Source organism: Bradysia coprophila, unplaced genomic scaffold, assembly GCF_014529535.1.
Source record: "Bradysia coprophila strain Holo2 unplaced genomic scaffold, BU_Bcop_v1 contig_350, whole genome shotgun sequence".
NCBI lineage: Eukaryota > Metazoa > Arthropoda > Insecta > Diptera > Sciaridae > Bradysia > Bradysia coprophila.
The window spans coordinates 1,194,146-1,215,693 of NW_023503608.1; the positions used below are offsets into that span (position 1 = coordinate 1,194,146).

At 39.4% G+C, this 21,548-nt stretch overlaps 5 protein-coding genes across 5 annotated transcripts; 2 read left to right on the forward strand and 3 right to left on the reverse strand.

The window, feature by feature from the left end:
• The first annotated feature begins 2,254 nt into the window (after nt 1–2,254).
• Nucleotides 2,255–9,900, forward strand: LOC119079977 (transmembrane protein 131 homolog). Its single transcript, XM_037188117.1, has 3 exons — nt 2,255–3,037; nt 3,103–4,395; nt 6,782–9,900. The coding sequence occupies exons 1-3, from the start codon at nt 2,450–2,452 to the stop codon at nt 9,752–9,754; spliced, it is 4,854 nt and encodes a 1,617-aa protein (XP_037044012.1). The 5' UTR covers nt 2,255–2,449; the 3' UTR covers nt 9,755–9,900.
• Nucleotides 9,901–12,140: 2,240 nt separating this feature from the next.
• Nucleotides 12,141–14,205, reverse strand: LOC119080049 (eukaryotic translation initiation factor 3 subunit E). Its single transcript, XM_037188255.1, has 6 exons — nt 13,989–14,205; nt 13,483–13,752; nt 13,297–13,419; nt 13,123–13,238; nt 12,610–13,053; nt 12,141–12,541 (listed from the first exon to the last, which is right to left on the reverse strand). Exons 1-6 carry the CDS (start codon nt 14,076–14,078, stop codon nt 12,277–12,279), a joined length of 1,308 nt encoding a protein of 435 aa, XP_037044150.1. The 5' UTR covers nt 14,079–14,205; the 3' UTR covers nt 12,141–12,276.
• A 3,006-nt stretch (nt 14,206–17,211) lies between these two features.
• LOC119080101 (centrosomal protein 43-like) lies at nt 17,212–17,913 on the reverse strand. Its single transcript, XM_037188330.1, has 2 exons — nt 17,770–17,913; nt 17,212–17,707 (listed from the first exon to the last, which is right to left on the reverse strand). Exons 1-2 carry the CDS (start codon nt 17,842–17,844, stop codon nt 17,291–17,293), a joined length of 492 nt encoding a protein of 163 aa, XP_037044225.1. The 5' UTR covers nt 17,845–17,913; the 3' UTR covers nt 17,212–17,290.
• A 47-nt stretch (nt 17,914–17,960) lies between these two features.
• LOC119079998 (DNA repair and recombination protein RAD54B-like) lies at nt 17,961–20,909 on the forward strand. Its single transcript, XM_037188165.1, has 6 exons — nt 17,961–18,112; nt 18,173–18,963; nt 19,022–19,322; nt 19,380–19,769; nt 19,838–20,511; nt 20,579–20,909. The coding sequence occupies exons 1-6, from the start codon at nt 18,052–18,054 to the stop codon at nt 20,765–20,767; spliced, it is 2,406 nt and encodes an 801-aa protein (XP_037044060.1). The 5' UTR covers nt 17,961–18,051; the 3' UTR covers nt 20,768–20,909.
• LOC119080108 (probable prefoldin subunit 4) lies at nt 20,765–21,425 on the reverse strand. The gene is made up of 2 exons (XM_037188339.1): nt 21,261–21,425; nt 20,765–21,195 (listed from the first exon to the last, which is right to left on the reverse strand). Exons 1-2 carry the CDS (start codon nt 21,300–21,302, stop codon nt 20,824–20,826), a joined length of 414 nt encoding a protein of 137 aa, XP_037044234.1. The 5' UTR covers nt 21,303–21,425; the 3' UTR covers nt 20,765–20,823.
• Between the last annotated feature and the right edge of the window lie 123 nt (nt 21,426–21,548).

Here is a 21,548-nt window from a genome sequence, read left to right on the forward strand (position 1 = left end):
AAGATCGTCGAAATAATGCAATCTCAAACGATACACAAGAGCTTTGTTAAGGTTCTGAGTGTATATGAAGACAAGAGACACAAGAACTACGGTGCAATTATTGAAGTTAACCCTGCAACGTTCAAAACAGTGGTGCACAACGGACAACTATTCATGGGATGGGATGTGGTACCGCACTTATTGGACTAAATTACAAAGGACGATAGAAGTAAAAGGAATTAGTAACCCTTGGGAATGCCTAACTTCAATTTAGTATTAAGTCCGCTTGAAACCGTACGATTTAGCTCCATCTAGTCCCACCTAGACCCATTTATTCAGATTCAGTAACTTCAGTCCAATAAAAGCAGCTTTGGCTTATGATGCAAATATCAAATTTTGTTCATACTTTATATTGATTATTAATATTGATGTTCTTACGGCGAATGACGTATAATTTATAAGTGAACTTTATAAGTTGGAAATTATAAGTCACATCTTCATACAGTTTTTAACATTCAAAAGTATCGACATATTATACATTTCTTATTTCTCCAACTTCTCTCATTTCTCCATAACGAGTATATGGATTAATGAGAGAAGTAAGCAAAATAAGAAATGTATAATATGTCGATACTTTTGAATGTTAAAAACTGTACAAGAAGTTCTAGAAAGTTACTAAAAATTTCCAACTAATAAATTATACGTCAATTGCGCAAACTGTCTAATGCTGTGGCTCATAATAAGGCGAACAAGAATAGTGATTTTTAAACAATCTATCTACATTCATGAGATTGTTGAAATAATTTCTGTTTAGTGGGAAACAAAAATCCAATTTATAGGTTCAACTCATAGCGGGAATATGGATGATATCAGATGTACATTGAGAGATTGCAGCATAGAAACTAATGATTGGTGTGTCTCATTAGCCTTTCATTATACTCAATTCATTTACTCAATTATTTTAAACACTCAAGATTCGCAAAAATAGGACGAGCAATTTTGCGTTGATGGCATCGACAATTTATGCTGCGTTTTCCATTGTAATCCAATATTCACCACAGGCTAAACAATGGAAAACGCAATGAATGTACAAACCAGATATACACTGTCCATACAGACCGGAGGAAATAGTGATTTCATATAAAAAAAAACTCACCTTTCAATAATTTTCGTTGAGAGGTGAGTTTGTTTATATGAAATCGCTATTTCCTCCGCTCCAAACAAATTTTGACATTAGACCATACCTATAGAGAAGAGAAATGATCAGTGCGGCCCCTCACGGCTGGGATAGAACACGCCTGACTGCTTTTTCATAGAACGGTTGAACTGTCAAACTTTTTTACATTTGTTTGTAAAATTTTGACAGTTTGGTTTTAATAACGATATATATCGTTTTTGTTAACGACATTTATAGCTTGACTATATGATTGACGTTCTGGTCGCATCATTTTCAAATTTTTCAGAAAAAATCAGTCAGTCAATCAGTCGTGTTCTATCCCAGCCGTGAGGCGCCGTGCTTATCATTTCTCTGCTATAGAGGCTATAGGGTACACCTTCATAGAGTGTTATGATGAAAGAGAAAGAGATATTTTGTCAAGTACCCCAAGGCAAGTTATAATAAACTGGTCTTCGGTCCTCTCGCTCTCAACGTACACCGTTGAAAGAGAAGTAAATACTTTGACAAGTACCCCAAGGCAAGTTATAATAAGTAGTCTTCGGTTTTCTCGCTCTGATCATAACAGTCTATAGGGAAAACTCAGCATAGTGCCGATCATATCACCGCAAAATTGCTCGTGTGCTTTCGGCCTAAATGAATCTAAGAAGACAAAAGAAATCTGATGATTCAATACAACTAAACTTTCTTTTCTATCATTTGCTCCCTTCGGGTGCTGACGTTTATGTGGATATACACGAAATTTTACATTTGTTGGTTTTCGAATGCCTTCACTTTCCCCCCCACAAACATTACGCACTAAGGACTTATCTAGTTGTGACGCAACTGTTGCGTAAAGCAATTCGACAAAAATCTTCGTAAATAACGGTTTCTATACTCTTTTTGATCTTCCTGTCCGATTACTCATAACCCTGTAACTGTTCCCGATTAGATGCAACAAAACCGAAGAACACCATTATGATGTACAATACATACGCACATATACATCCGGATATGTAACATGATGCAAACGATGCAAACGCACCGCAGATGACAACGATATCAAACTGATTTTCAAAGTCAATCAAAGTGAACAGTTTTTCCGAATTGCAAATTTGACATAATATATAAACTCATCTCGCAGTATAATCACACGATTTTTTTTTGATAATCAAAAATAAATTACAAACAACTGAGCAAATAATATCATATTTTGAATATTATTCAATTGAAAACCAGCAGCATCAGCAATACTTCGAGTTATTAATCGCCGAAAAAATGCAATTTTAAAATAGTTTTAACAAAATAGAAACGATAATGACAGCAAAGGTGATATTTTGCATTTTCTTCATTGCCATAACTGTGGCAATGGTAACTGGTGATAAGGAATACACAACCAATCACGATGAACGGTCATCTCTACTGTTAATCGAAAAAACCAATATTATCTCACCTGACAATGGCAACGATATTCATTTGGCGTTCCATCCAAAGCAGCTGGACTTTGACGATCTGGCTGTTGGTGCTGCTGAACGAGAAACGGTGATCGTTTTCAATGAGCATGCCAACAAAAGTGTTTACTTTGGGTCCATATCGGGAAATGTGCCCGATTTTTACAGTTCGTTTTTCGAGGACAAAGTCATACCCCCGATGGGTAATACGACTTTCGATGTTGTGTTTTTGCCCCGACAACCGGGCATGGTGCAGACAAATTTGTTAATTCACACATCGTTCGGGGCATTCAATTATACAGTCAAAGGCCGCGGCGTTGAATGTTTATTTCGTTTAAATCCGTTAATTGGTCTGCAGGCACCGCTAAATGCAACATTAACGCCCGAAATCGTCATGTACAATCCGTACGAGACACCACTACAAATTGTCGAAGTGTACAGTAGTGGTGGGCAGGTAAAAGCAAAGACTGAAATTGCGTTCCGTTGTTGGGCCTTTGCTAATTTCGTCTTCTTTCACAGTTTCAATTAGAACTACCAGGTGGAAGCGGGAATGAGGGACCGCAAGCGTTATGGCAGATACCACCATTTACGTCGAAACCAATCATTCGGGTGCGATTCACTGCCACACAGCCTGGCAACCATTCAGCATACATTCGAATCAAAGTGTCGGCGGAAAACAATTCGGAACTGGAGGACATTGTGCTGGTCGTTCCGATTGAAGTGGAAATTTTTAACTACTACGGTATCTACTCGGAGACGCCGATTCTCAATTTCGGAGTCGGCGGCACTGAAGACAAACCAAAGAGATTGACCATCGATCTGTTCAATTCTGGGAAAGAACCAGTGAGCATAAAAAAGTATGCCGTGGAAAGCGAGTCGGAACTTTCCAGTGGCATATCGTTGGCAATGGTAACACCATCGGATGTTGCCAATGTTCATAGCACAATAACGGCGACAGTGGATTGGTCGTCAGCTGTCACCAGCGACAAGTATATCCGCGGCAGCATTGTGATAACTGCGTTGGTGCAGAACAGAGATGTAATTTACCGGATACCGTTCGTCGGAGAGATGCTGAAGGGTTCCATATACTTCAACGAATCAAATACAAGATTCGTGACAACGCTGAAAGACACTAAAGTCAGTAAAGACTTTGTTCTGAAGAACAATTTCGATATTTCGTTGGCAATAACGAACGTCACACTGCCAAACGACTGTTCCCTGTTTTTCAAAGCCAGTGATTTCACACCAAAAATGCTCGAACCGGGCGAAGAATCCATCATCTTCAAGTTGTCGTTGATGGATTCAGTGAAAACGTTGCAGCATCTGCTGTTACACACGAACCTCAGCATATATGAAATTCCAGTGTCGAGTTACGATGGCCTGTTACGGCGAATCGTGCCAGTCGACGAGCGAGTCAACAACGGAAAAGGTGTGGACGAGAAAGCCATCAATTTCGGAACGCTGTCGCTGTCAACGCTATCGGAAACGGTGCTAGCATTCGTTAACGATAACCCGTCGCCGATAACAATACACAATTGGACCGGCACGATATCGGGCGTTGCGTCAATTTACGTTGTGCTGAGAGGATGTGGCAATTTAACGATGGAAAATTTGAAATTCTGCTACTTCATTCAACCGGGCGAATGGATTGTGTTTCAGGTGTCGGTACTGTCGAATGCGGTTGGCACGTTCATTGGAAAGTTAACCGTTAAGACTGACTACGAAGAATTGATTACGCCGATAAAATTTTCGACTGCCATGGGAAAACTGGAATTCACCACCAATATGATTGATGAATCGTCGTGCTTTCCTGTAAGTGTTGCATTGGCATCTTTTTTCGATTAACTTGATCCTCCTTAGCTCTCTCCTTGAACGTTTGTAACCTACATGTCCGAAAAATTGGGATGTAGGTAATTGGAATGCAGTCATTTAATGAAAATGTTTTCGTGAATTTTCATGAACTTTCGTAAAAATTAAGAAATTCGTGGAAATTCACGAATATTCTGAAAATTTACGAAAATTCGGAAAATTTCTTAATTACAAAATGCGCCATCAATCGAACCTTGCCATCTTTCTTAAGCTTAAATTTGGATGTCAGATCAGGCTAATGAAAATTCTGCGCTGTGCACCCTTCATTCATTTGAACCAGTGGACCTGGTTCTTCTATTGATTTTGTTCAATTTGTCCAGCCATGAAACAACAAAAATTTGTCATACGAATCCACAGTATTTACACAACTTATGTGTTCTCCTCTGGCTAAACACAGGTGTTTAAAAGCACATACTCGTATGGCATATTGTCATAAGAAGTTCGTTCAAGCAGCCCAAATATGGAAGCAGATTGGTTTGCTTTTATGTGTCATGAACTGGATGGAGTCGTGATCCTAAGTCTAGTCAAGTTATGAACTAGATGGAATTGTTAATTTCCTTCATTGTACTGATTATATTTTCATGAATCACTATGAAATTCTTGAAAATATTTTCTCTTCACTCCACAATCTAGGAATAACGTTTCAACCGAAAGCAGAAGGCCCCTGTTTTAGGTAGTATACACACGTAAGTGTTACTCAAACATAGGATCGAATACGTCATTTGTTTCAATGCCAAAGATTCTTTGTTGTCGCAACACTATCTATTGAATACCTATAGTTAGCAATCTGTTATGGAACCGTTTTGGTTGTGTTAATTTTCGAAGACATACGTCAATTCAAAACATCTGCCTTCACAATACAATTGTAAACAGAAAACTTATCTGCAGAAATGGCCCAGGACATCTGTGTGAAACGCAGGTTATCTTTGCAAAGAAAAGACGAAATTATTTGAATGTTGTATACTACAAAGTTTACAAACAGAAAGATAAAAACGACGCACTATACGACTAATCTAAACAAAATTATTTGCTGAAAATTGAAACATTGTTGACTGTTTGTGTGTAATTACTTGAAATAGCGATTTTCAGTCAATATTTTTTTTCCAAATATTTCTCGTTGAGACGAAATTACAATTTAAATTAATGTTTTGCTGCGTAATACGACAAGGTCAACCACACGTACTTTGTTTAGCTTAGGAGATTAAACCTGAGATGTTTCTGTAAAATGATGTTGTCTCCTTACCAACTGCAAATAATAAGGTTTAGGGATTTTCTTGTCATTTTAACAATTTTCCTAAGAGAAATCAGTACTCTAACACCTTTAGACCCACTGTTGAAATATTCGTTTGAGGTGGAAGGTGATCAAAATCCGAAAACTTGCACTTTTCTTACAAAAATTTCTCCAGTTACACGAACTGTACAGGGTCGTTTGGGATATCATTAGAATGGTAATCACATGTACTATTGAGCCGAATAGGTACTCGTTGGTTTTAAAATTCATCCACACTGAAATATGTCCCACATAAGCTTCGAAGAATTTTTTCGAAAGTGGTTTTGGCTTCTAGGGTCGAAGTCCTTTCTAGGTACGTCTAATGCGTCCGATTTCGGTAGGCTGTTTTTAAAGGAATCCCTCATTATTAGTTCTTCTGTCAAGAACTGTTATTGTACTCGATGTCATTTATCTACTCGAAAAACATTTACCCAAAAAAATACTCGACTTTATCGCTTTCTACGGTTCACGGTGAGCTTCAAAAAAGTTTTATTCGACCTCTCGTGGACATGAAATGTTATTAGTGGTTTTTGTAGAGGGCGACACACGAGTAAGAATAACATACCAAGAAAATATGTCGATGGGAAAATTTTTAATTAGATCGATTTTTCGTTTTTTTTTGGACCTGCAAGAAGCTTCGAAGACTGTTTGGACCTGGTGACATGTTTGATCACAAAAATATAGTTACTACCTAGCCTGAGGTCTAAGCTTTACAGCGATACCCATCATGATATTATGACTATCAACAAACATCTTTTATGAAGCAAAGTCATCCTACTAGGTCGTTGTGAATTTGAAAGGCTGTGTCACATGTAGATGATTTCCACAAAAAACACTAAAAACATTTAATGTCCACGAGAGGTAGAATACAATTTTTTTTGAAGCTCACCGTGAGTCTTCATTTCACTGCTCTCTAACTCAAGTTATTATTTTTAGCAGAAACTAATACTTTCTCCTTACACTATACAGCTATAAATCCTAAGATCACCTAATGCCATGCATCACTCGAATCAACCTCTAATATTACCTCAATGCTAATTTTATCTCACATATTTCCAGGGTGGAGCGTGCAACTTCAATTTGACTGCATTTTCAACATTCAACACCCCTATGTCCGTGGAACACATCCTAGTGAACGTCAGTGGGGTCAGTGCCAGCGGAGTTGCATATGACTATAATACCAATCAACATCCGGTAATAGCACCAAACAAGCTCACGCACATCGGACAGTTGAAATTCAATCCGAAAACAATATGCGGCGATGATTGCTACTTAGAATTTCCAGACCGATGGCCACCATCGATTATTAGTACGAACTGTAAGCAGCTTCACAAAGACCTAATGAGCGCCACATTGGAATCATTTCGGGCCATGAAGCAATCATTCGATGCGATTCAGTTTCGTGTTCAAACCAGTCAAGTGAGGCGGTTCGAGTTCAATTCCAGTGCTAGCCTACATTGGCCACAGATGGTGAAGGGTCCGGTGGAGTTTCCTTTGCTGCTATCCGGACAGGAGGTAGTGCACAACATAATTGTGAACAATCCCACCAATGAAACAGTCAAGGCGTATTACATGCTACATGACGTGTCGCAAAATGGACAGGCGATGACTTATCCTCCGGAAATTATCAACTTTTGTTGGGACTGTTTCTTATCGAGGGAAAATGTGTTTTCGTTTGTCGATTCGAAGCACAGAAATCAAGAGTTTGACTACATAGCGCCGCAATCAAGTTCAAAAATACCGATTCGATTTTCGACCGAGACACCAGGAACATACGCGACATTACTCTACATTCGAAACAACTTCACAGTTCTTGAAGTAGTCTGGCTGACTGCCAAGGCAGGAACTTATCAATTTAAGTTCGGCAACAGGAAGCCTGGCAGTACGACACCACTGTTGTTTGAATTATCAGACAAACATCTTCGAGACTGCGATCGAAAAGTACCTCCGGACTCGCCTCCAATTGTTGTCACCGCTAAGCGTACATTTACTGCTCGTAACACTGGCGACATACCGATAAAAATCGATTCGATGTACATCGGGGGCCAACTGTGCGAAGGATTTGGTTTTCGGGTGATTCAGTGTTGGCCCTTCGAACTACCACCGAACGGTTCAAGTAAAATTGAAATTGCATTCACACCCGATTTTACGTTGACGCGAGTCACTCAAATGCTAACGATAAAAACCTCACTCGACTATCCAGTTAATTATACGCTACTCAGTATGATTCCTGGACAGGCACTGAGCACATGTAGTAAGGCCCTGCGTCGTCCAACGTGGGAACAATCGCTGCAATTAACTATGTTAGTCGTTCTGGGTGTATCATTCTTCTTTGTAATTTTTGCGGCTTTTCTGGACTCCGACAAAGTGCTCAAAGATCACGTGAACAACATGTCAAAGGATAAAGGTCCTGTACAGCCGACACTCGATCTGCGGCAAATCGGTTTGGAGCCAAGGCCAAGTGAAGATTTTAAAGCATCCCCCATTGCTACCGCCAAGATGAATGGAGTAGCTTACCAGCGTAAGAAACAAGATAAGAAGCGTAACGATATCGACAGTTTAAATAAGAAATCATGGGCAGAGGTTTTAGCAAAACGATTTTCACCGATCCAAAGTGATGTAAAGTTCAAAGAAGATACACCGTCTCCGCAACCAATTCGACCCGTGGAATCGAAGCGAGAAAAGCAAAAGACTTGCCGTGAAAACGTAGCCGTCGATACAATCAAACCGATTGAGGATGATTCGTCATCAACGACCACAGAGAATTCGCAGCAATCATCCAGTGATAGTTCTAACGACAGTAAAAAAGGCGCCACCGCAAAGAAAGTTAATGTTTCAATAGAACCGCAACCGGAGGCAAAATGTGCGGTGAAAAACAAGATTGCAGTCAAGAAATCGAAAAGTTTACCGATCAGTTCAGCTGTATGTAACAAGGAGCCAGAAACGAGTCAACCAAAGGTCGTACGTCCTGTTGTAACCAAGACACCGACGATTAAGGATTCAAATTCGCCGGTATCCGAAGCGAAGCGGTCGAGTGAGGTTTTGAAAGAAAGTACGAACTTGAATACCACCCCCGAGCAACAAAAACTACAGATGCAACCAAAGAAATACGGAAAGACCCCAGGACGTGAACGAAAGAAGAACGAAGAAAAACGAGGACGGATTACAGTCAGAGGAAATTTACACTCACCATTTCAATTCACATCGCCAATGGTCAGCTCTTCACCTGCCAGTCCACCGGTTTGGGATATCAACAAAATCAGCTTCAGCAATGTGGTCGCTCAAAATCCGTTCAACGTTTCGCCAACGATCAACAGCGGACGAACCGAAGAACCATCTCCACCACAATTTTGCCATGTGAACGGCCAGCCGAGTAGACTATCATCCAAATATGACCAACATGTTTTCGATAAATCCTCAACTAGCATCGATGATGAAATGGCCGACATTCCATTCACTTCAAATCTCGGACCGATTGGAACAAGAAAATCGCCATCGTCGTCACCGCACTGGGAATCATTGCCATCGATTCAAAAGCCGATACCGACCGTCATAAGCAATCCGAACAGTTTCTTCTCTGGTTCATTTCCTCATTATTCAGCGACACCTACGGAGGAAGTAGTCAGTAATGGCAATAGTGACTTGGATGTTATGGCCGGTGCGGCTGGGCTAATGGACAATGTGTACGGGCTTAAACGTTCTTGGGATTCTACACTTCTTCTCAGTCTTCTACAGCAACAACAGAAGCAGACGATGTACACAAATCACAATAATTTGTGGGGCGTCAATTTAACGCAACCGGAGAAAACTTGGTCTACTGCACCTATTCGTCCGCCACCCGGTCTGAAACCATTGCACGAGAAAAATACACTAGGAAACCAGTACAGTGAACATCAACATCAGCAGCAGCAACAACAACAACAACAATTACCACAGTTTGATCCATTCAGTTCATTGAGTTCAATTTGGTCAACCGATGCATGGCCACCAAACAATTCAAATAATTCTGAGAGCAACCGAAAACAAATGTAAAATTGTTTCCCTTTCCTAGTTGTTGTTTTTGATTTTTTTGTAGTTTTTTTTTTTTCGATGACTGTGATCATCCGATCAAACTATGTGAAATTGTTAAACTTACATTTACGACCATCCTGAAAAATACTGTTTACATTTAAAAAAGAAAATTCTTCAATTGTATCGACGTGTTAATTTGTTGCAAATCACAAACACAATTTGATTTTTTTTTTTCAAATTACATTTTACTGTAAAATAAACGAAAATGATTGGAAATTTGCGTGTTTGATTGGTGCAAAAGCCCAAAATTTGACTCATATGCTGACTTCTTACTCGTACCTTACAACTGGCACAATTTTACTTTGTCCAGAGAAGATACAATTCTTGTTACCATGTTTAGAGGGGCATCCCTGTAATATTTACTATGACATTCCTAACATCCACTAACCTAATATTTTCACTAATAATACAAAACATAGCCAACAATCGGCTACTTATTTCAAAGTCTTGGAGAGTGGAAATAAAGAGATTAGCCTGTTACAAACAAGTGTAATCTTATATAGCAGAAGACATGTTCAAAAAATGAAGTAAAAGATTCAACATCCTACATGCTTCCGTAATTTTAATGTTTCATGCACTACTTTCGACACCCTCGAGCGTGTAATAGTACATTACTATACCAGTGAAGTAATTTGATATCTCGTATACAGATGAGTAAAAGTATCAGAGGGCTTCAGCCTACCTCTATGGTTTTAAGCCTCCGGAACATACACCGTCTTCGTACCATCTTGTTGGTATGTGAACCGGAAATAGAAAGTGGCGGTTTGAAAGATCCACAATTCGAAGGTGAAACCCATCTGCTGCACTGCCACTCGCTTCCGGCCGAGTTCTGCGTCAATCATGTAGCCGTACCAGCTTTTAACTTCGTAGACCACATTGGCAACCAGTGCGTCGGGGAAATATCTACGGCTGGTACCTTCCCAGTCTGTGTAATCGAAACAAGGTACAGCGACTGTTTCGATATCCCCTTCAGCGTTTGGACCGAATGGATTTAGCACGAATGTCCGGATGTTGCATTACATGCGGTACATTGTACCGTTTCATATTTGTGGCCTTACGCAACTGATCAGATTTGCCGTCACATCTGCAGTTGTAGCTGGTGTTCTTGTGTCTGTGGAGAGATCTCAGCTGCCGTTCGATTGTATGGCCATTGGTGCATGTCGATCGGAATGTGCAACTTTGACCGCTGCCCAAAATTTCCACCTCCACAAGGTTCGTGGAGTAGAGGAAAATTCTTTCCATTCGTCGACGGTTTCTCGTAGCAATGATACAATCGTCCAAACAATATTTTCTTTTACGGACCTCCGTTCCACAATTCCAACAAACCAAAATTTTTCAGTTGAATTTAAATCACACGAGCGCAAGTAGCTTTTAAACGAATGAGATTGACGAGCGGAAGTAGCTTTTCATTAAGTAAGCTAGCATTAGTCCCTCACGGAAACAATGTCTTTTTTGTAGCAGAACAGGTAAAAGGACATTTTAGAATGTCTTTTTTTGTAGCAGAACAGGAAAGGGTACATTTTACATTTTGCACGAAGGTAATATGTTTGTGAAGGATGATCGGCAAATTCTGTTCTTAACGAATTTTGAAAATTTTACCACCTGATTGGTACTTTGATCATGGGTCAGGAATCTTACATGTGTTCTCATAGCGAACACTTGGTGTTCTCTCATACAAATGGTATGTATTTCAACATTTCAACATTTTTAGTTTTCGTTAGGGTGGTTATCACTTGTCAACAAAACAATTTTTTGATTGAGCGGAGATTGTCGGAGACACTTAATGAAACATCATAGTTCACCATCACGACAGGTTGGTTCCAGTTTTCATATCAGTTGAAAAAGATTTCTATAAAAAACTGAGAATAAACCTTGTATCACATGAGGGCTAATTGAGTGTGCCCTTACGATCAGGAGAAGTCCCTTTACATCCCTCAAAGGTCATATTATCATGTGTTGCGCAGTGTAATCGAAGGATTAATTGAAATAATTATCAAATCTAGAAAAATCAAGGCAAATGCAGTAGTTAAGGAATCTGATACTTTTTTTGTTTTGAGTACCGTCGTAATACCGCTCAATGTAAAATATTTGTTGAAAATCATTGACCCGATTGCCAGATTTGTAAGCGAAGCGAAGCTGATTGAATCGGTTGACGTGTTGAGTGACACAGCTTTGTTGAAAATCATACCAATTGAACCGATTGTCTTGTAAACGAAGCAAAGCTGATTAGATCGGTTGAAGTCAAATGAAGAATATGAGTGTAGAGCTTTCAGTTTATCGCCAAAGGCATTGCCGGACGTAACGGTAATCGTGTCATCGTTGCTGCAACCACAAAAAACCCATCACACTCTGTCTGTAATATTTATTCATAGAAATATGTGTAAACATCATCAGAAATCGAATGACACAATGTGCACGCTCAAGTTCAAGTTTATCCAAATCTCCGAGACAAATTTGGAACAGAAGGAAAATTCGCCGGAACTTTAGTTGTAGTATTTCCAGTTGTCGGCGTGTTCAGTATTTTTCGCTTTATGTTTACGCTCCACCAAACTAGTTAATGCTTCCGATCTCACCGACAACGAATCGATCTTTTCGATCAACTGCTGGTACGGGCTAAGTGGCTGTGTGCCCATTATGACATGACCCAATTTCGAATCGATTTTAGCGTCCAGACGCGCGTTACGAATCAAATTCACAATCCAGCATTCGGCTGCATTCGGTTCCATGTTCAATTTGTCGGCCAACATTCTGCAGAAATGTGAATGCGGAATTAGTAATTGTGACGGTGAAGCAATGCAAATTGTTCTATCTCTTACCCAATGGTGATACACTGATGAATGCGACAGAACGTCTCGAAAATCATGAGACGTGCACTCTCGATAAACTCCGGCAACCATTGCAAGAAGAAGAAATCGTGATTCAATTTCGTCTGGCATTCATGCAGTTTCGATCGGGCGCCCTCGAAGTCAAAGTTGACGTACAGATGTTCCAAAAATTCAGTGATTGGATCGCGGTACGTGTACGACTCTTGCTGGATGACTTTGATTAAATCCTTCAATGCATTACGGCGGCCTGGCGTAATGATGACCGCAACGGACAGGTAACGGAGAATGTGGGGGCACATTGTTTGGATGGTGTTCAAGTACAATGGTTTGTACAGGCACATTTCGATGATACAGTCCGGTCCCTTTGGATGATGGACGAAAACGAAAACGCTCCAGTGGATCAACCACGTACGCTGTTGTAGTGCCTGCACCGTTCTAAAAAAATGAAGATTTTCTCATTAGAATCCCGCTTGAATAGAATTCTTTTGCACGGAAAACACTTACGTAAAGTTGCTGTTGTCAATGTACTCGCGTAATCGACTCAAGTATTCCAGAGCAGACTCCCAATTGAGAGTAAGAATTGCTCCTGCCAATAGACCCCACAAAACGTTGAGGTAGTTCTGCAAAACAAAACGAATTTAACATCGAAGTGCAACCGAGTTAAGCATCTGATTTTACCTTGTCGGTTTGCTGCATCACGACCAGACAAAAGTACAAATAAGACATGGAAGATTCGTATCTACCACAATCGTACAAGTATTTGCCGATCTTGTACGCACTATCTATCCACTCTGGTGTGTACTGTAACAGGAAACAAAAATGTTCAATACATGAAACACAAACTTCAGCAGCCGATACACTTACACCATATTCCTTTTGCAATTTATTGATAAACGTCGCCGAATCTTTTATGTTGTCGGAGTCGTTCATCAATTCGATGACCTTGGTGATTGGTTCGGATTCCACGTTTAAGTCTTGTAGAGTAGCTAAAACTAGCGCTCGCTTTTGAATCAATTCTTCCGGTATTTCGGAACCCATGTTCAATCGTTTCCGAATGTCAACGATGTAATCAATCAAATTGGTCTTCTTTACAATGTTCAGGAATTCTCTGTTGAGTTGATCTTTCGGATAGATCTGAAATGAAGATTTTTGTACGTCAATTATCGGATTTCCACATATATTTATGTCGGAATGAAGTGAGGTTATGTGATGGTATACAGATAGTATAGATTACTCAATTCTCGTAGAGTAGGACTGAATATCGGGTCTTGGACCCCGTCATCAGTGTCCACACAGATCGAAAAAATACCGATATTCACATCACCGCACAATAAATGAGCCCACAAGCAAAAATCGAAAACTGAACTCACATTCCTATCGGCCATAAACTCCAGCAGTGGAAACGTCAAATGCGGATCCAAATACTTGCTAAAAAGCGAGAATAGCGAAAACTCAGGCATTTTGAATGATTTTTGTATCGAAATTTGTTCACTAAATCCGGTTAATGATTAAAATAATAATAATGCAACGACAGGCACACGATGTGATTGACGTTGCAAATGATAGAGGGAATGGCGGATGACATTTCATTCACTACACTGACTACACTCATCATCGTTCGAATGTTTCGAACATTGTCAAGTAAGAGAAGTGCGTTCGAAACTAACTATTTGAGGAAACGCGGCTAATTCGAATTGTTCCATCCATAACATAACGGAAAATGTAAAAATAATGAATGAATGATGGTGTATATGAATGATAGAATTGTATTGAATGAGCATAGTCTAGTTGGTGTGGTTCCTTCCCCATACAAAATTTTTCATTTCATGAAAACGTTTTGTCACAAAAGTTCAGTGAGTGGACATATTTTGAGCGATTTTTTTTTTATCTAATAGAGCCAAACCACATCGAAAGTTTCTGTTTCGAAGTGACAGTTTTGACATTGACATTTTTGACGTTGTCATTTTTGACACTCGAAAAATTCCATCATAACCTCAACTGAAAACGTGAACTGTACACAAAACTTGTCTTTAAACAATTAATTTTGAACAATATTTGTAAATATTACAATAAGTATTGTAAAACACTGTAATATTATTCAAAATTAATTGTTTAAAGACAAGTTTTGTGTTCAGTTTTTTTTGACATTGACATTTTTGACGTTGTCATTTTTGACATCTGAAAAATTTTGTCATAACCTCAATTGAAAACGTGAACTGAACACAAAACTTGTCTTGAATCAATTAATTTTGAATAATATTACAGTATTATCGTAAATATTACAATAATGATACTATAACACTGTAATATTATTCAAAATTAATTGTTTAAAGACAAGTTTTGTGTAAAGTTCACGTTTTCAGTTGAGGTTATGACGGAATTTTTCGAGTGTCAAAAATGACAACGTCAAAAATGTCAATGTCAAAACTGTCACTTCGCGACAGAAAGTTTCGATGTGGTTTGGCTCATAGTCAGAGGTCATACCTTTCTAGCGATACCCCACTCAATGTAGTTTCAGTTTCATGAAAAATCAGTTTGTTGACTTAAAAATGGAAGTCGACCAACTCGAAAACAGGTTAAATAGTTAGGACACTCATATTAAGCGAGGGGTGAACCACTCTGAAATAATCACCAAATAATCTCCAAATAATCCAAATAATCCCAAATAATGCCAGATAATCCAAATAATCACCAAATAATCCAAATAATCAACTTGTCATTTAGCAAATACCATCCAAAATGTTCAGTTACGAAACTCAAAGCGTCAGGTTTTCTGTTGGCTGGTTTAGCATTCGAAACATTAGGCCCGTGGTGCAAGGAAACAAAATTATTCGTAGATTCAATTGGCAAAATGTTAATTGAGGAAACTGGTGACATTCGAGCGACACAATTCTTATACAACCGTTTATCTTTGGCTATTCAACAAGGCAACGCAGCCAGCATTCTAGGTACCCACCCAACAAACAATAAGTTTGACGAAATTTTCAAGTTATAAATATTTAAAAAACAAACCCATGTAAAATGATCACAATCTACTTTGACTAAATAAAAGAAAAAAAAAGTTTCGAGACCACTTCCATAATATGACGAACAAATGAATAATGACAAGTTTTCAAGCGTGCAGTAGCCTCAAGAGTGACTCAAACATCCTTAAGCCTTCGAAAAAAAGTGTGGTTCACCCCTCGATATTAAGTTTTCATACTTTTCATATTTGTTTGGCTTTAATAGAAGGAACGTGAATAAAACGATTTTTAAAGACAAATTTATGAAAATGAAAACTACACTTTCTTTGATTACTCCGTTTCCTCTATTTTTGAGTTGGTCAACTTTACGAAAATTTTCAAGTCAACAAACTGATTTTTCTCACATGAAATATATATTGAGTGTGGGGTATCGTTAAAAAGGTCCAGTTTTTAACATTCAAAAGTATCGACATTATACATTTCTTATTTCTCCAACTTCTCTCATTTATCCATAACGAGTATATGGAGAAATGAGAGAAGTAAGCAAAATAAGAAATGTATAATAATTCGATACTTTTGAATGTTAAAAACTGTATGACCTCTGACTATAAGATAAAAATTAAGTTCGATCAAAATATGTCCACTCACTCAAGGTTCTGAACCTTGCACTCAATGAACTTTTGTGACAAAATGGTTTCAGAGGGGTGTATGAAATTTCATGAAATGACAAATTTTGTATGGGGAAGGAACCCAACCGATTTTACTTACGAAATGTTTTGAGCTCCCAATAGGTCCCGGTATCGATGTACGTTCTTAGTTTTTGGGTGCATTTCGGAAAAACTTCTTTTTTGTTGAGGAGGGGTGTGACAAATAAATTGAAAATAATTTAACGGAAAATTTTCAGAGTTCGAATTGACGCACTTAAACAAAGCACATAGCAGGGTAATAGAAAAAAATAGAGTACTTTAATCGAATATGTAAATATTTCCATACCTATTTTTCTGAATGTATTGCCAATTACCAATTACCAATTAGGCTGCTAATGGTATTATTTGCATCAAAATAGTACTCTATTTGACGTGGTAAAACCCCTATTCCCCTGCTAGGTGCTTTGACCACGGGCCTGAGTCAGGCCGCCGGACTCTATTCACGATATTCTTCATTTTTTAAATGCTGCTATTCATAGAGTGTCCAGCCCGTGGCTTTGACTTACAAGTTGTTTTGGGGCACAGCTCTGCTACAGTAGCAGTGCTGTGTTCGGAGCCAAACTTTCAGGTGAATTCATTTTTGTAATGTTGCCATCGTCATATTTTCTTGTGAATGTTGTTGCAAGTTGCAAGTACGGAATCGATGGAACCACTTTCACCCCTTAAGTATTTTAAGGTGCGTTTTTGACCCAGGTGGTGAAAGCCTCCGAGGATGGAGCGGAGCTCCGCCAATGATTTCCTTTCAAACATATCGTTTGATAAAAACGCTTTCTCCCTGAGAATCTATTTTTTGCATTTGTGTTATTTCGAAATAAAACCTCGATTCTTACTCGAACTCTTCGTTGCTGACGGATGGCAAATGCTCTAAATTTACGGAGCATCCTCGCCATCTTTATTAATAATAGAGTGAAAACACTGTACCATTTGCCTTACTTAGAAATATATTTCAGCGAAACGAAAAATTTGTCAGTCAATCGATTAATTTGTAAAAATTAACTTAATTCACTCGGTACTATTGCTGGTAGACGCTGCTACAGCAAACGTATCATTCACATCGTCTAATTTCGAAACGAGACCGTTCTTCATCAAATATTTCACCAAAATCGGGACCTTTGAATCGTTCGTCGAAAGCATTTGATCGCTTTCATCACCACTGGCATCGTTCAACTGTAAAGTTTCCATCAAATCCGTCCGCGTCTGGAATGTGTATTTCGCATGTTCGCCGCTCTCCGCCTTGAAAATGGATTTTGTGACATCGAGTTTCAAACAGTCCAATAAATCCTGGACCAAACTAAGAGCAACATTCAGTGTATTGTCGATGGGCTCTATGCTAGAGTCGTTGTTGGTAATCGAACTGGCTTGTGAGTCATCGCTGGCGTTCTCCTTGTCCAGTAGGTATATTTGGGCCCGAAGTGCAGCCTATTCGGAACATAATTTTAATTCGTCATCGATCTGCGGTGATATAGGGACGGTTTACTTACTTTCATCTTCAGTAGCACTCCATTGTTCTCCAGTTTTTTGATGATTAAATCGCGAAATTCACTATCCTCTTCCATTGTGATGATTTAGTTGGTTTATGGTCGTTAAATGTCAAAATGTTGAATGAGGGTTTGTTTTGATATTTTTGATTTGTTACTGTTTACTCCAGCGCTCCTACCGGCAAAATTACACTTAAATTTTGTTTTGACAGCCGCAAGGATGCAAATCGTTTTCCTATTTTGAATTTATGAAACGGTAAATTTGATTCCGTTTTTAGCTGAAAAATGAGAAAATCAGCAGCTCCATCGTTCCGTAAGATCGACCATCCAAAGGCAAATGTATCGGGTAATATCAATCATAATATTCGTTGATCGATTGCCATATCTATTACTCACAAAACTCCAGGACCACATAATCGATCCGTCCATTCAACGTCAACTAAATGCAACGAAAACATCGCACCGATTCCGCCTGAAAACGTAACAAATTCCAACGATCCACCGTCAGAATCGAAATTGGTCTACAACGTTGTTTGGGGTAAGCGGACCACCAAAAAGCATAAAACGTTTGAAGATGACGGAACGCTGACCATTTCAAATAAAACGGCAACTCTCCGCGGCAGTGACGGAAACCATTTGGGATCGAGTACGATCAAACCTGAAGAAATTGAGATCGGTTCTCGGCTGACAGTCGGATCCAATGATATCGAAATCATTGAGCAAGCCACCGGAGTTAAATTACCCAAACGGAAAGCCGACGATGACGAAGTGCAGAATTCAGAAACGAAAAAGAAATCCAAATCGAATCCATCCAGCTTTCAGCCGTACATGGTGCTGTCGCATTCGGCTGCGAAAAAACCGTCAGCCCGCATCAATTTCGGATTGGAAAGGCAGATGGACTATGAACCGTTGATAATGCCCGAACCGACACAGGAACATCAATTGAAATTCAATGCGGCCAATCGAAGCGTTAAGGAGGTGTCGGTTATTCCTTGCTGTGCGAGACAGTTACGACCTCATCAACGCGAAGGCGTTCAGTTTCTCTACGAATGTTTGATGGGATTCCGACACATCGATCATGTTGGATGTATTTTGGCCGATGAGATGGGCTTGGGAAAGACGTTGCAATGCATTAGTGTCTGTTATACGTTGTTGAGACAAGGACCGTATGGACTGAGTGTCGCTAATCGAATTTTGGTAAGGAAGATTCGGCATATTGTGTGCCACCCAATGAAGCTCAATTTTTTTCCTTCAGATTCTTGCGCCCAGTTCTTTGGTAGAGAATTGGGACAAAGAAATCAAAAAATGGCTGGGTCAATTGCGGGCCTACACTTTTCAGATCGACTCGAAGCATAAAATTCACGATTTTGCCAATGCCAAGCACATTCCGTTCCTCCTCATATCCTACGAAATGTTTACTAAGCATTTCGACGAGCTGAAAACCGTTCATTTCGACATCATGATCTGTGATGAGGGACATCGCTTGAAGAATCAGGCAGTTAAGGTTTCGACCATGCTTAATCAAATCGACTGCGCGAGAAGAGTGATTTTGACCGGTAAAATGTTACGACAAGTTTCGTGTCAATTTTGAACTGCAACCGATTCTCCATCAGGTACGCCCATTCAGAACGATCTTCACGAATTTTTCTCGTTGGTCTCGTTTGTCAATCCGAATATTCTTGGCACGTACGACGAATATAAGAGATTCTACGAACTTCCCATATTGGCCTCACAGCAACCGCATGCTTCTGAATGGGTTGTTGAGCTGGGCGAAGAAAGAGCTAAACAATTAAACGAACTGACGTCCAGTTTTATTCTTCGCCGTACGCAGGATGTCAACCAAAAATATCTGCCCAAGAAGCAGGAGTTCGTTGTCTTCTGCAAACAGTCCGCATTACAAAGAGACATGATTGAAGCGTCCTTGGAGTTGTACAACAATAATGACGATCCGGCAAATGGATTGCAGATCATAATGAATTTGAAGAAAATCTGCAATCATCCAGGTAACATCAGTCACACCATCATAAAGATTAACTGAATTGTTAGACGAAACCCTTATTCGTTGTTTCAGCGCTAATTAACGCTGGAAATCAGACTGACACTGTGACCGAACAAATTCGCAATTTAGTTCCATCATGGGACGGCATGGGACCATTCGATTCTGGTAAACTGTGCGTTTTGCATGATTTGCTACACGAAATGCGCAAGCGACAAGAGAAACTCGTCCTAATTTCATATCACACGAAAACATTGGACATTCTACAAGGATGGTTAGATCATCTAGACTTCACGCACTGTCGTCTGGATGGCACAACACCCAGCAATGCTAGAAGTGCCATTGTCGAAGATTTCAACAATCCAGCCAAAGATTTATTCGTTTTTCTACTCAGTGCGAAAGCCGGTGGTGTCGGGCTAAATTTAATCGGGGCCTCACGACTGGTTCTGTTCGACAATGATTGGAATCCGGCCTCCGATTTACAGGCCATGTCACGAATATGGAGAGATGGTCAGAAGAAGGAAGTGTTCATTTATCGGCTAATTTTGGCCGGCAGCATTGAAGAGAAAATATTTCAGCGACAACTGTCGAAAGTGGCACTGACTGGATGCGTTGTGGATCAAAGTTCCAAGAAAGAAAAGCTGAAGTTGTCTAACGAAGAGTTGAAGGATCTGTTTTCAATTCAAATTGCTGTTGATGAGTGCGCCACACATGAACTACTCGACTGTCAGTGCAATGGGGATGGGCTGGTGAGTTAAATCACTTGGTTTTCACCCTGTGTGTTTGGACCCAACTTGACGACCTTTTTGATTTCAGAATGTAGAACAGTACAAAGAAATGGACCTTCCCGCCACCTCCGATCCGACAAAATCACTACAAATGCACGAACTATCGTCATGGCAGCACTACAAATATCCAATTGATTCCGGCTTATTAGCAGAAATGTGTATGCCAAATGTGTCCGAGGAAATTGCCTTCATTTTCCGCAATCAAAACGATACGTGAAGTGAGAGAAATTTCTTTTTATTTATAATCTGAATGCCATAGCCACCAGTCCACGACTATTCATCATTTTCCAAGTAAATGTTACTACCGAATCTGTGATACAATTGGGCTTTCAGTTCAGCCATTAAACTTTGAATTTCACGACACTTCTCTTCGATGAGCTTGATTTCGTGGTTTTTCTTCTCCTTCGCCTCGGCCAAAAGTTCCTGTGTTTTCGACAAATTTTGTGAAATAAAAACTTCGCCCACAACGAATGGAATTTGTTCGTCTTCGTCGAACAGTTCGATCTCATCGGCTGCTTCTTCCAAGTTCTTCAGGTCATTTTTCTTCGTTTCCAATTCATCCTTTAGATCTTCCAGTTTTGCGTTATGTTTCGCAAATTTGTTGATTTTCGATTGATCTTCGTACGTAACATGCACATCGGTGTCCTGGAAGGATGTTTTTGGTTAGGTTTTTAACAGGAATGTCTCGTATAATTCATCCATTTACTCACTTGTTTAAACACTTTTCCATTGGTAGTTGCTTTCGCGGCCATGGTTAAAACGGTTTTAAGATTTGTTTTTATAAATTAAACACACAGATGTGCACGGCACGGGTGGAAAATATATATTTTTTGTTTGACAGAGCTCAACACTCTTCTTCTTTGATTCTTTGATATTTTTGTCAAATTAATTTACGGCGCCCACGCCATCTGTTATCAACTGCATGTCTTTTAACATCGATACAACGAGCGGGATTTTTTTTTGAATTTTAAGATTGAACAAAAACAAGGTGATGTTTG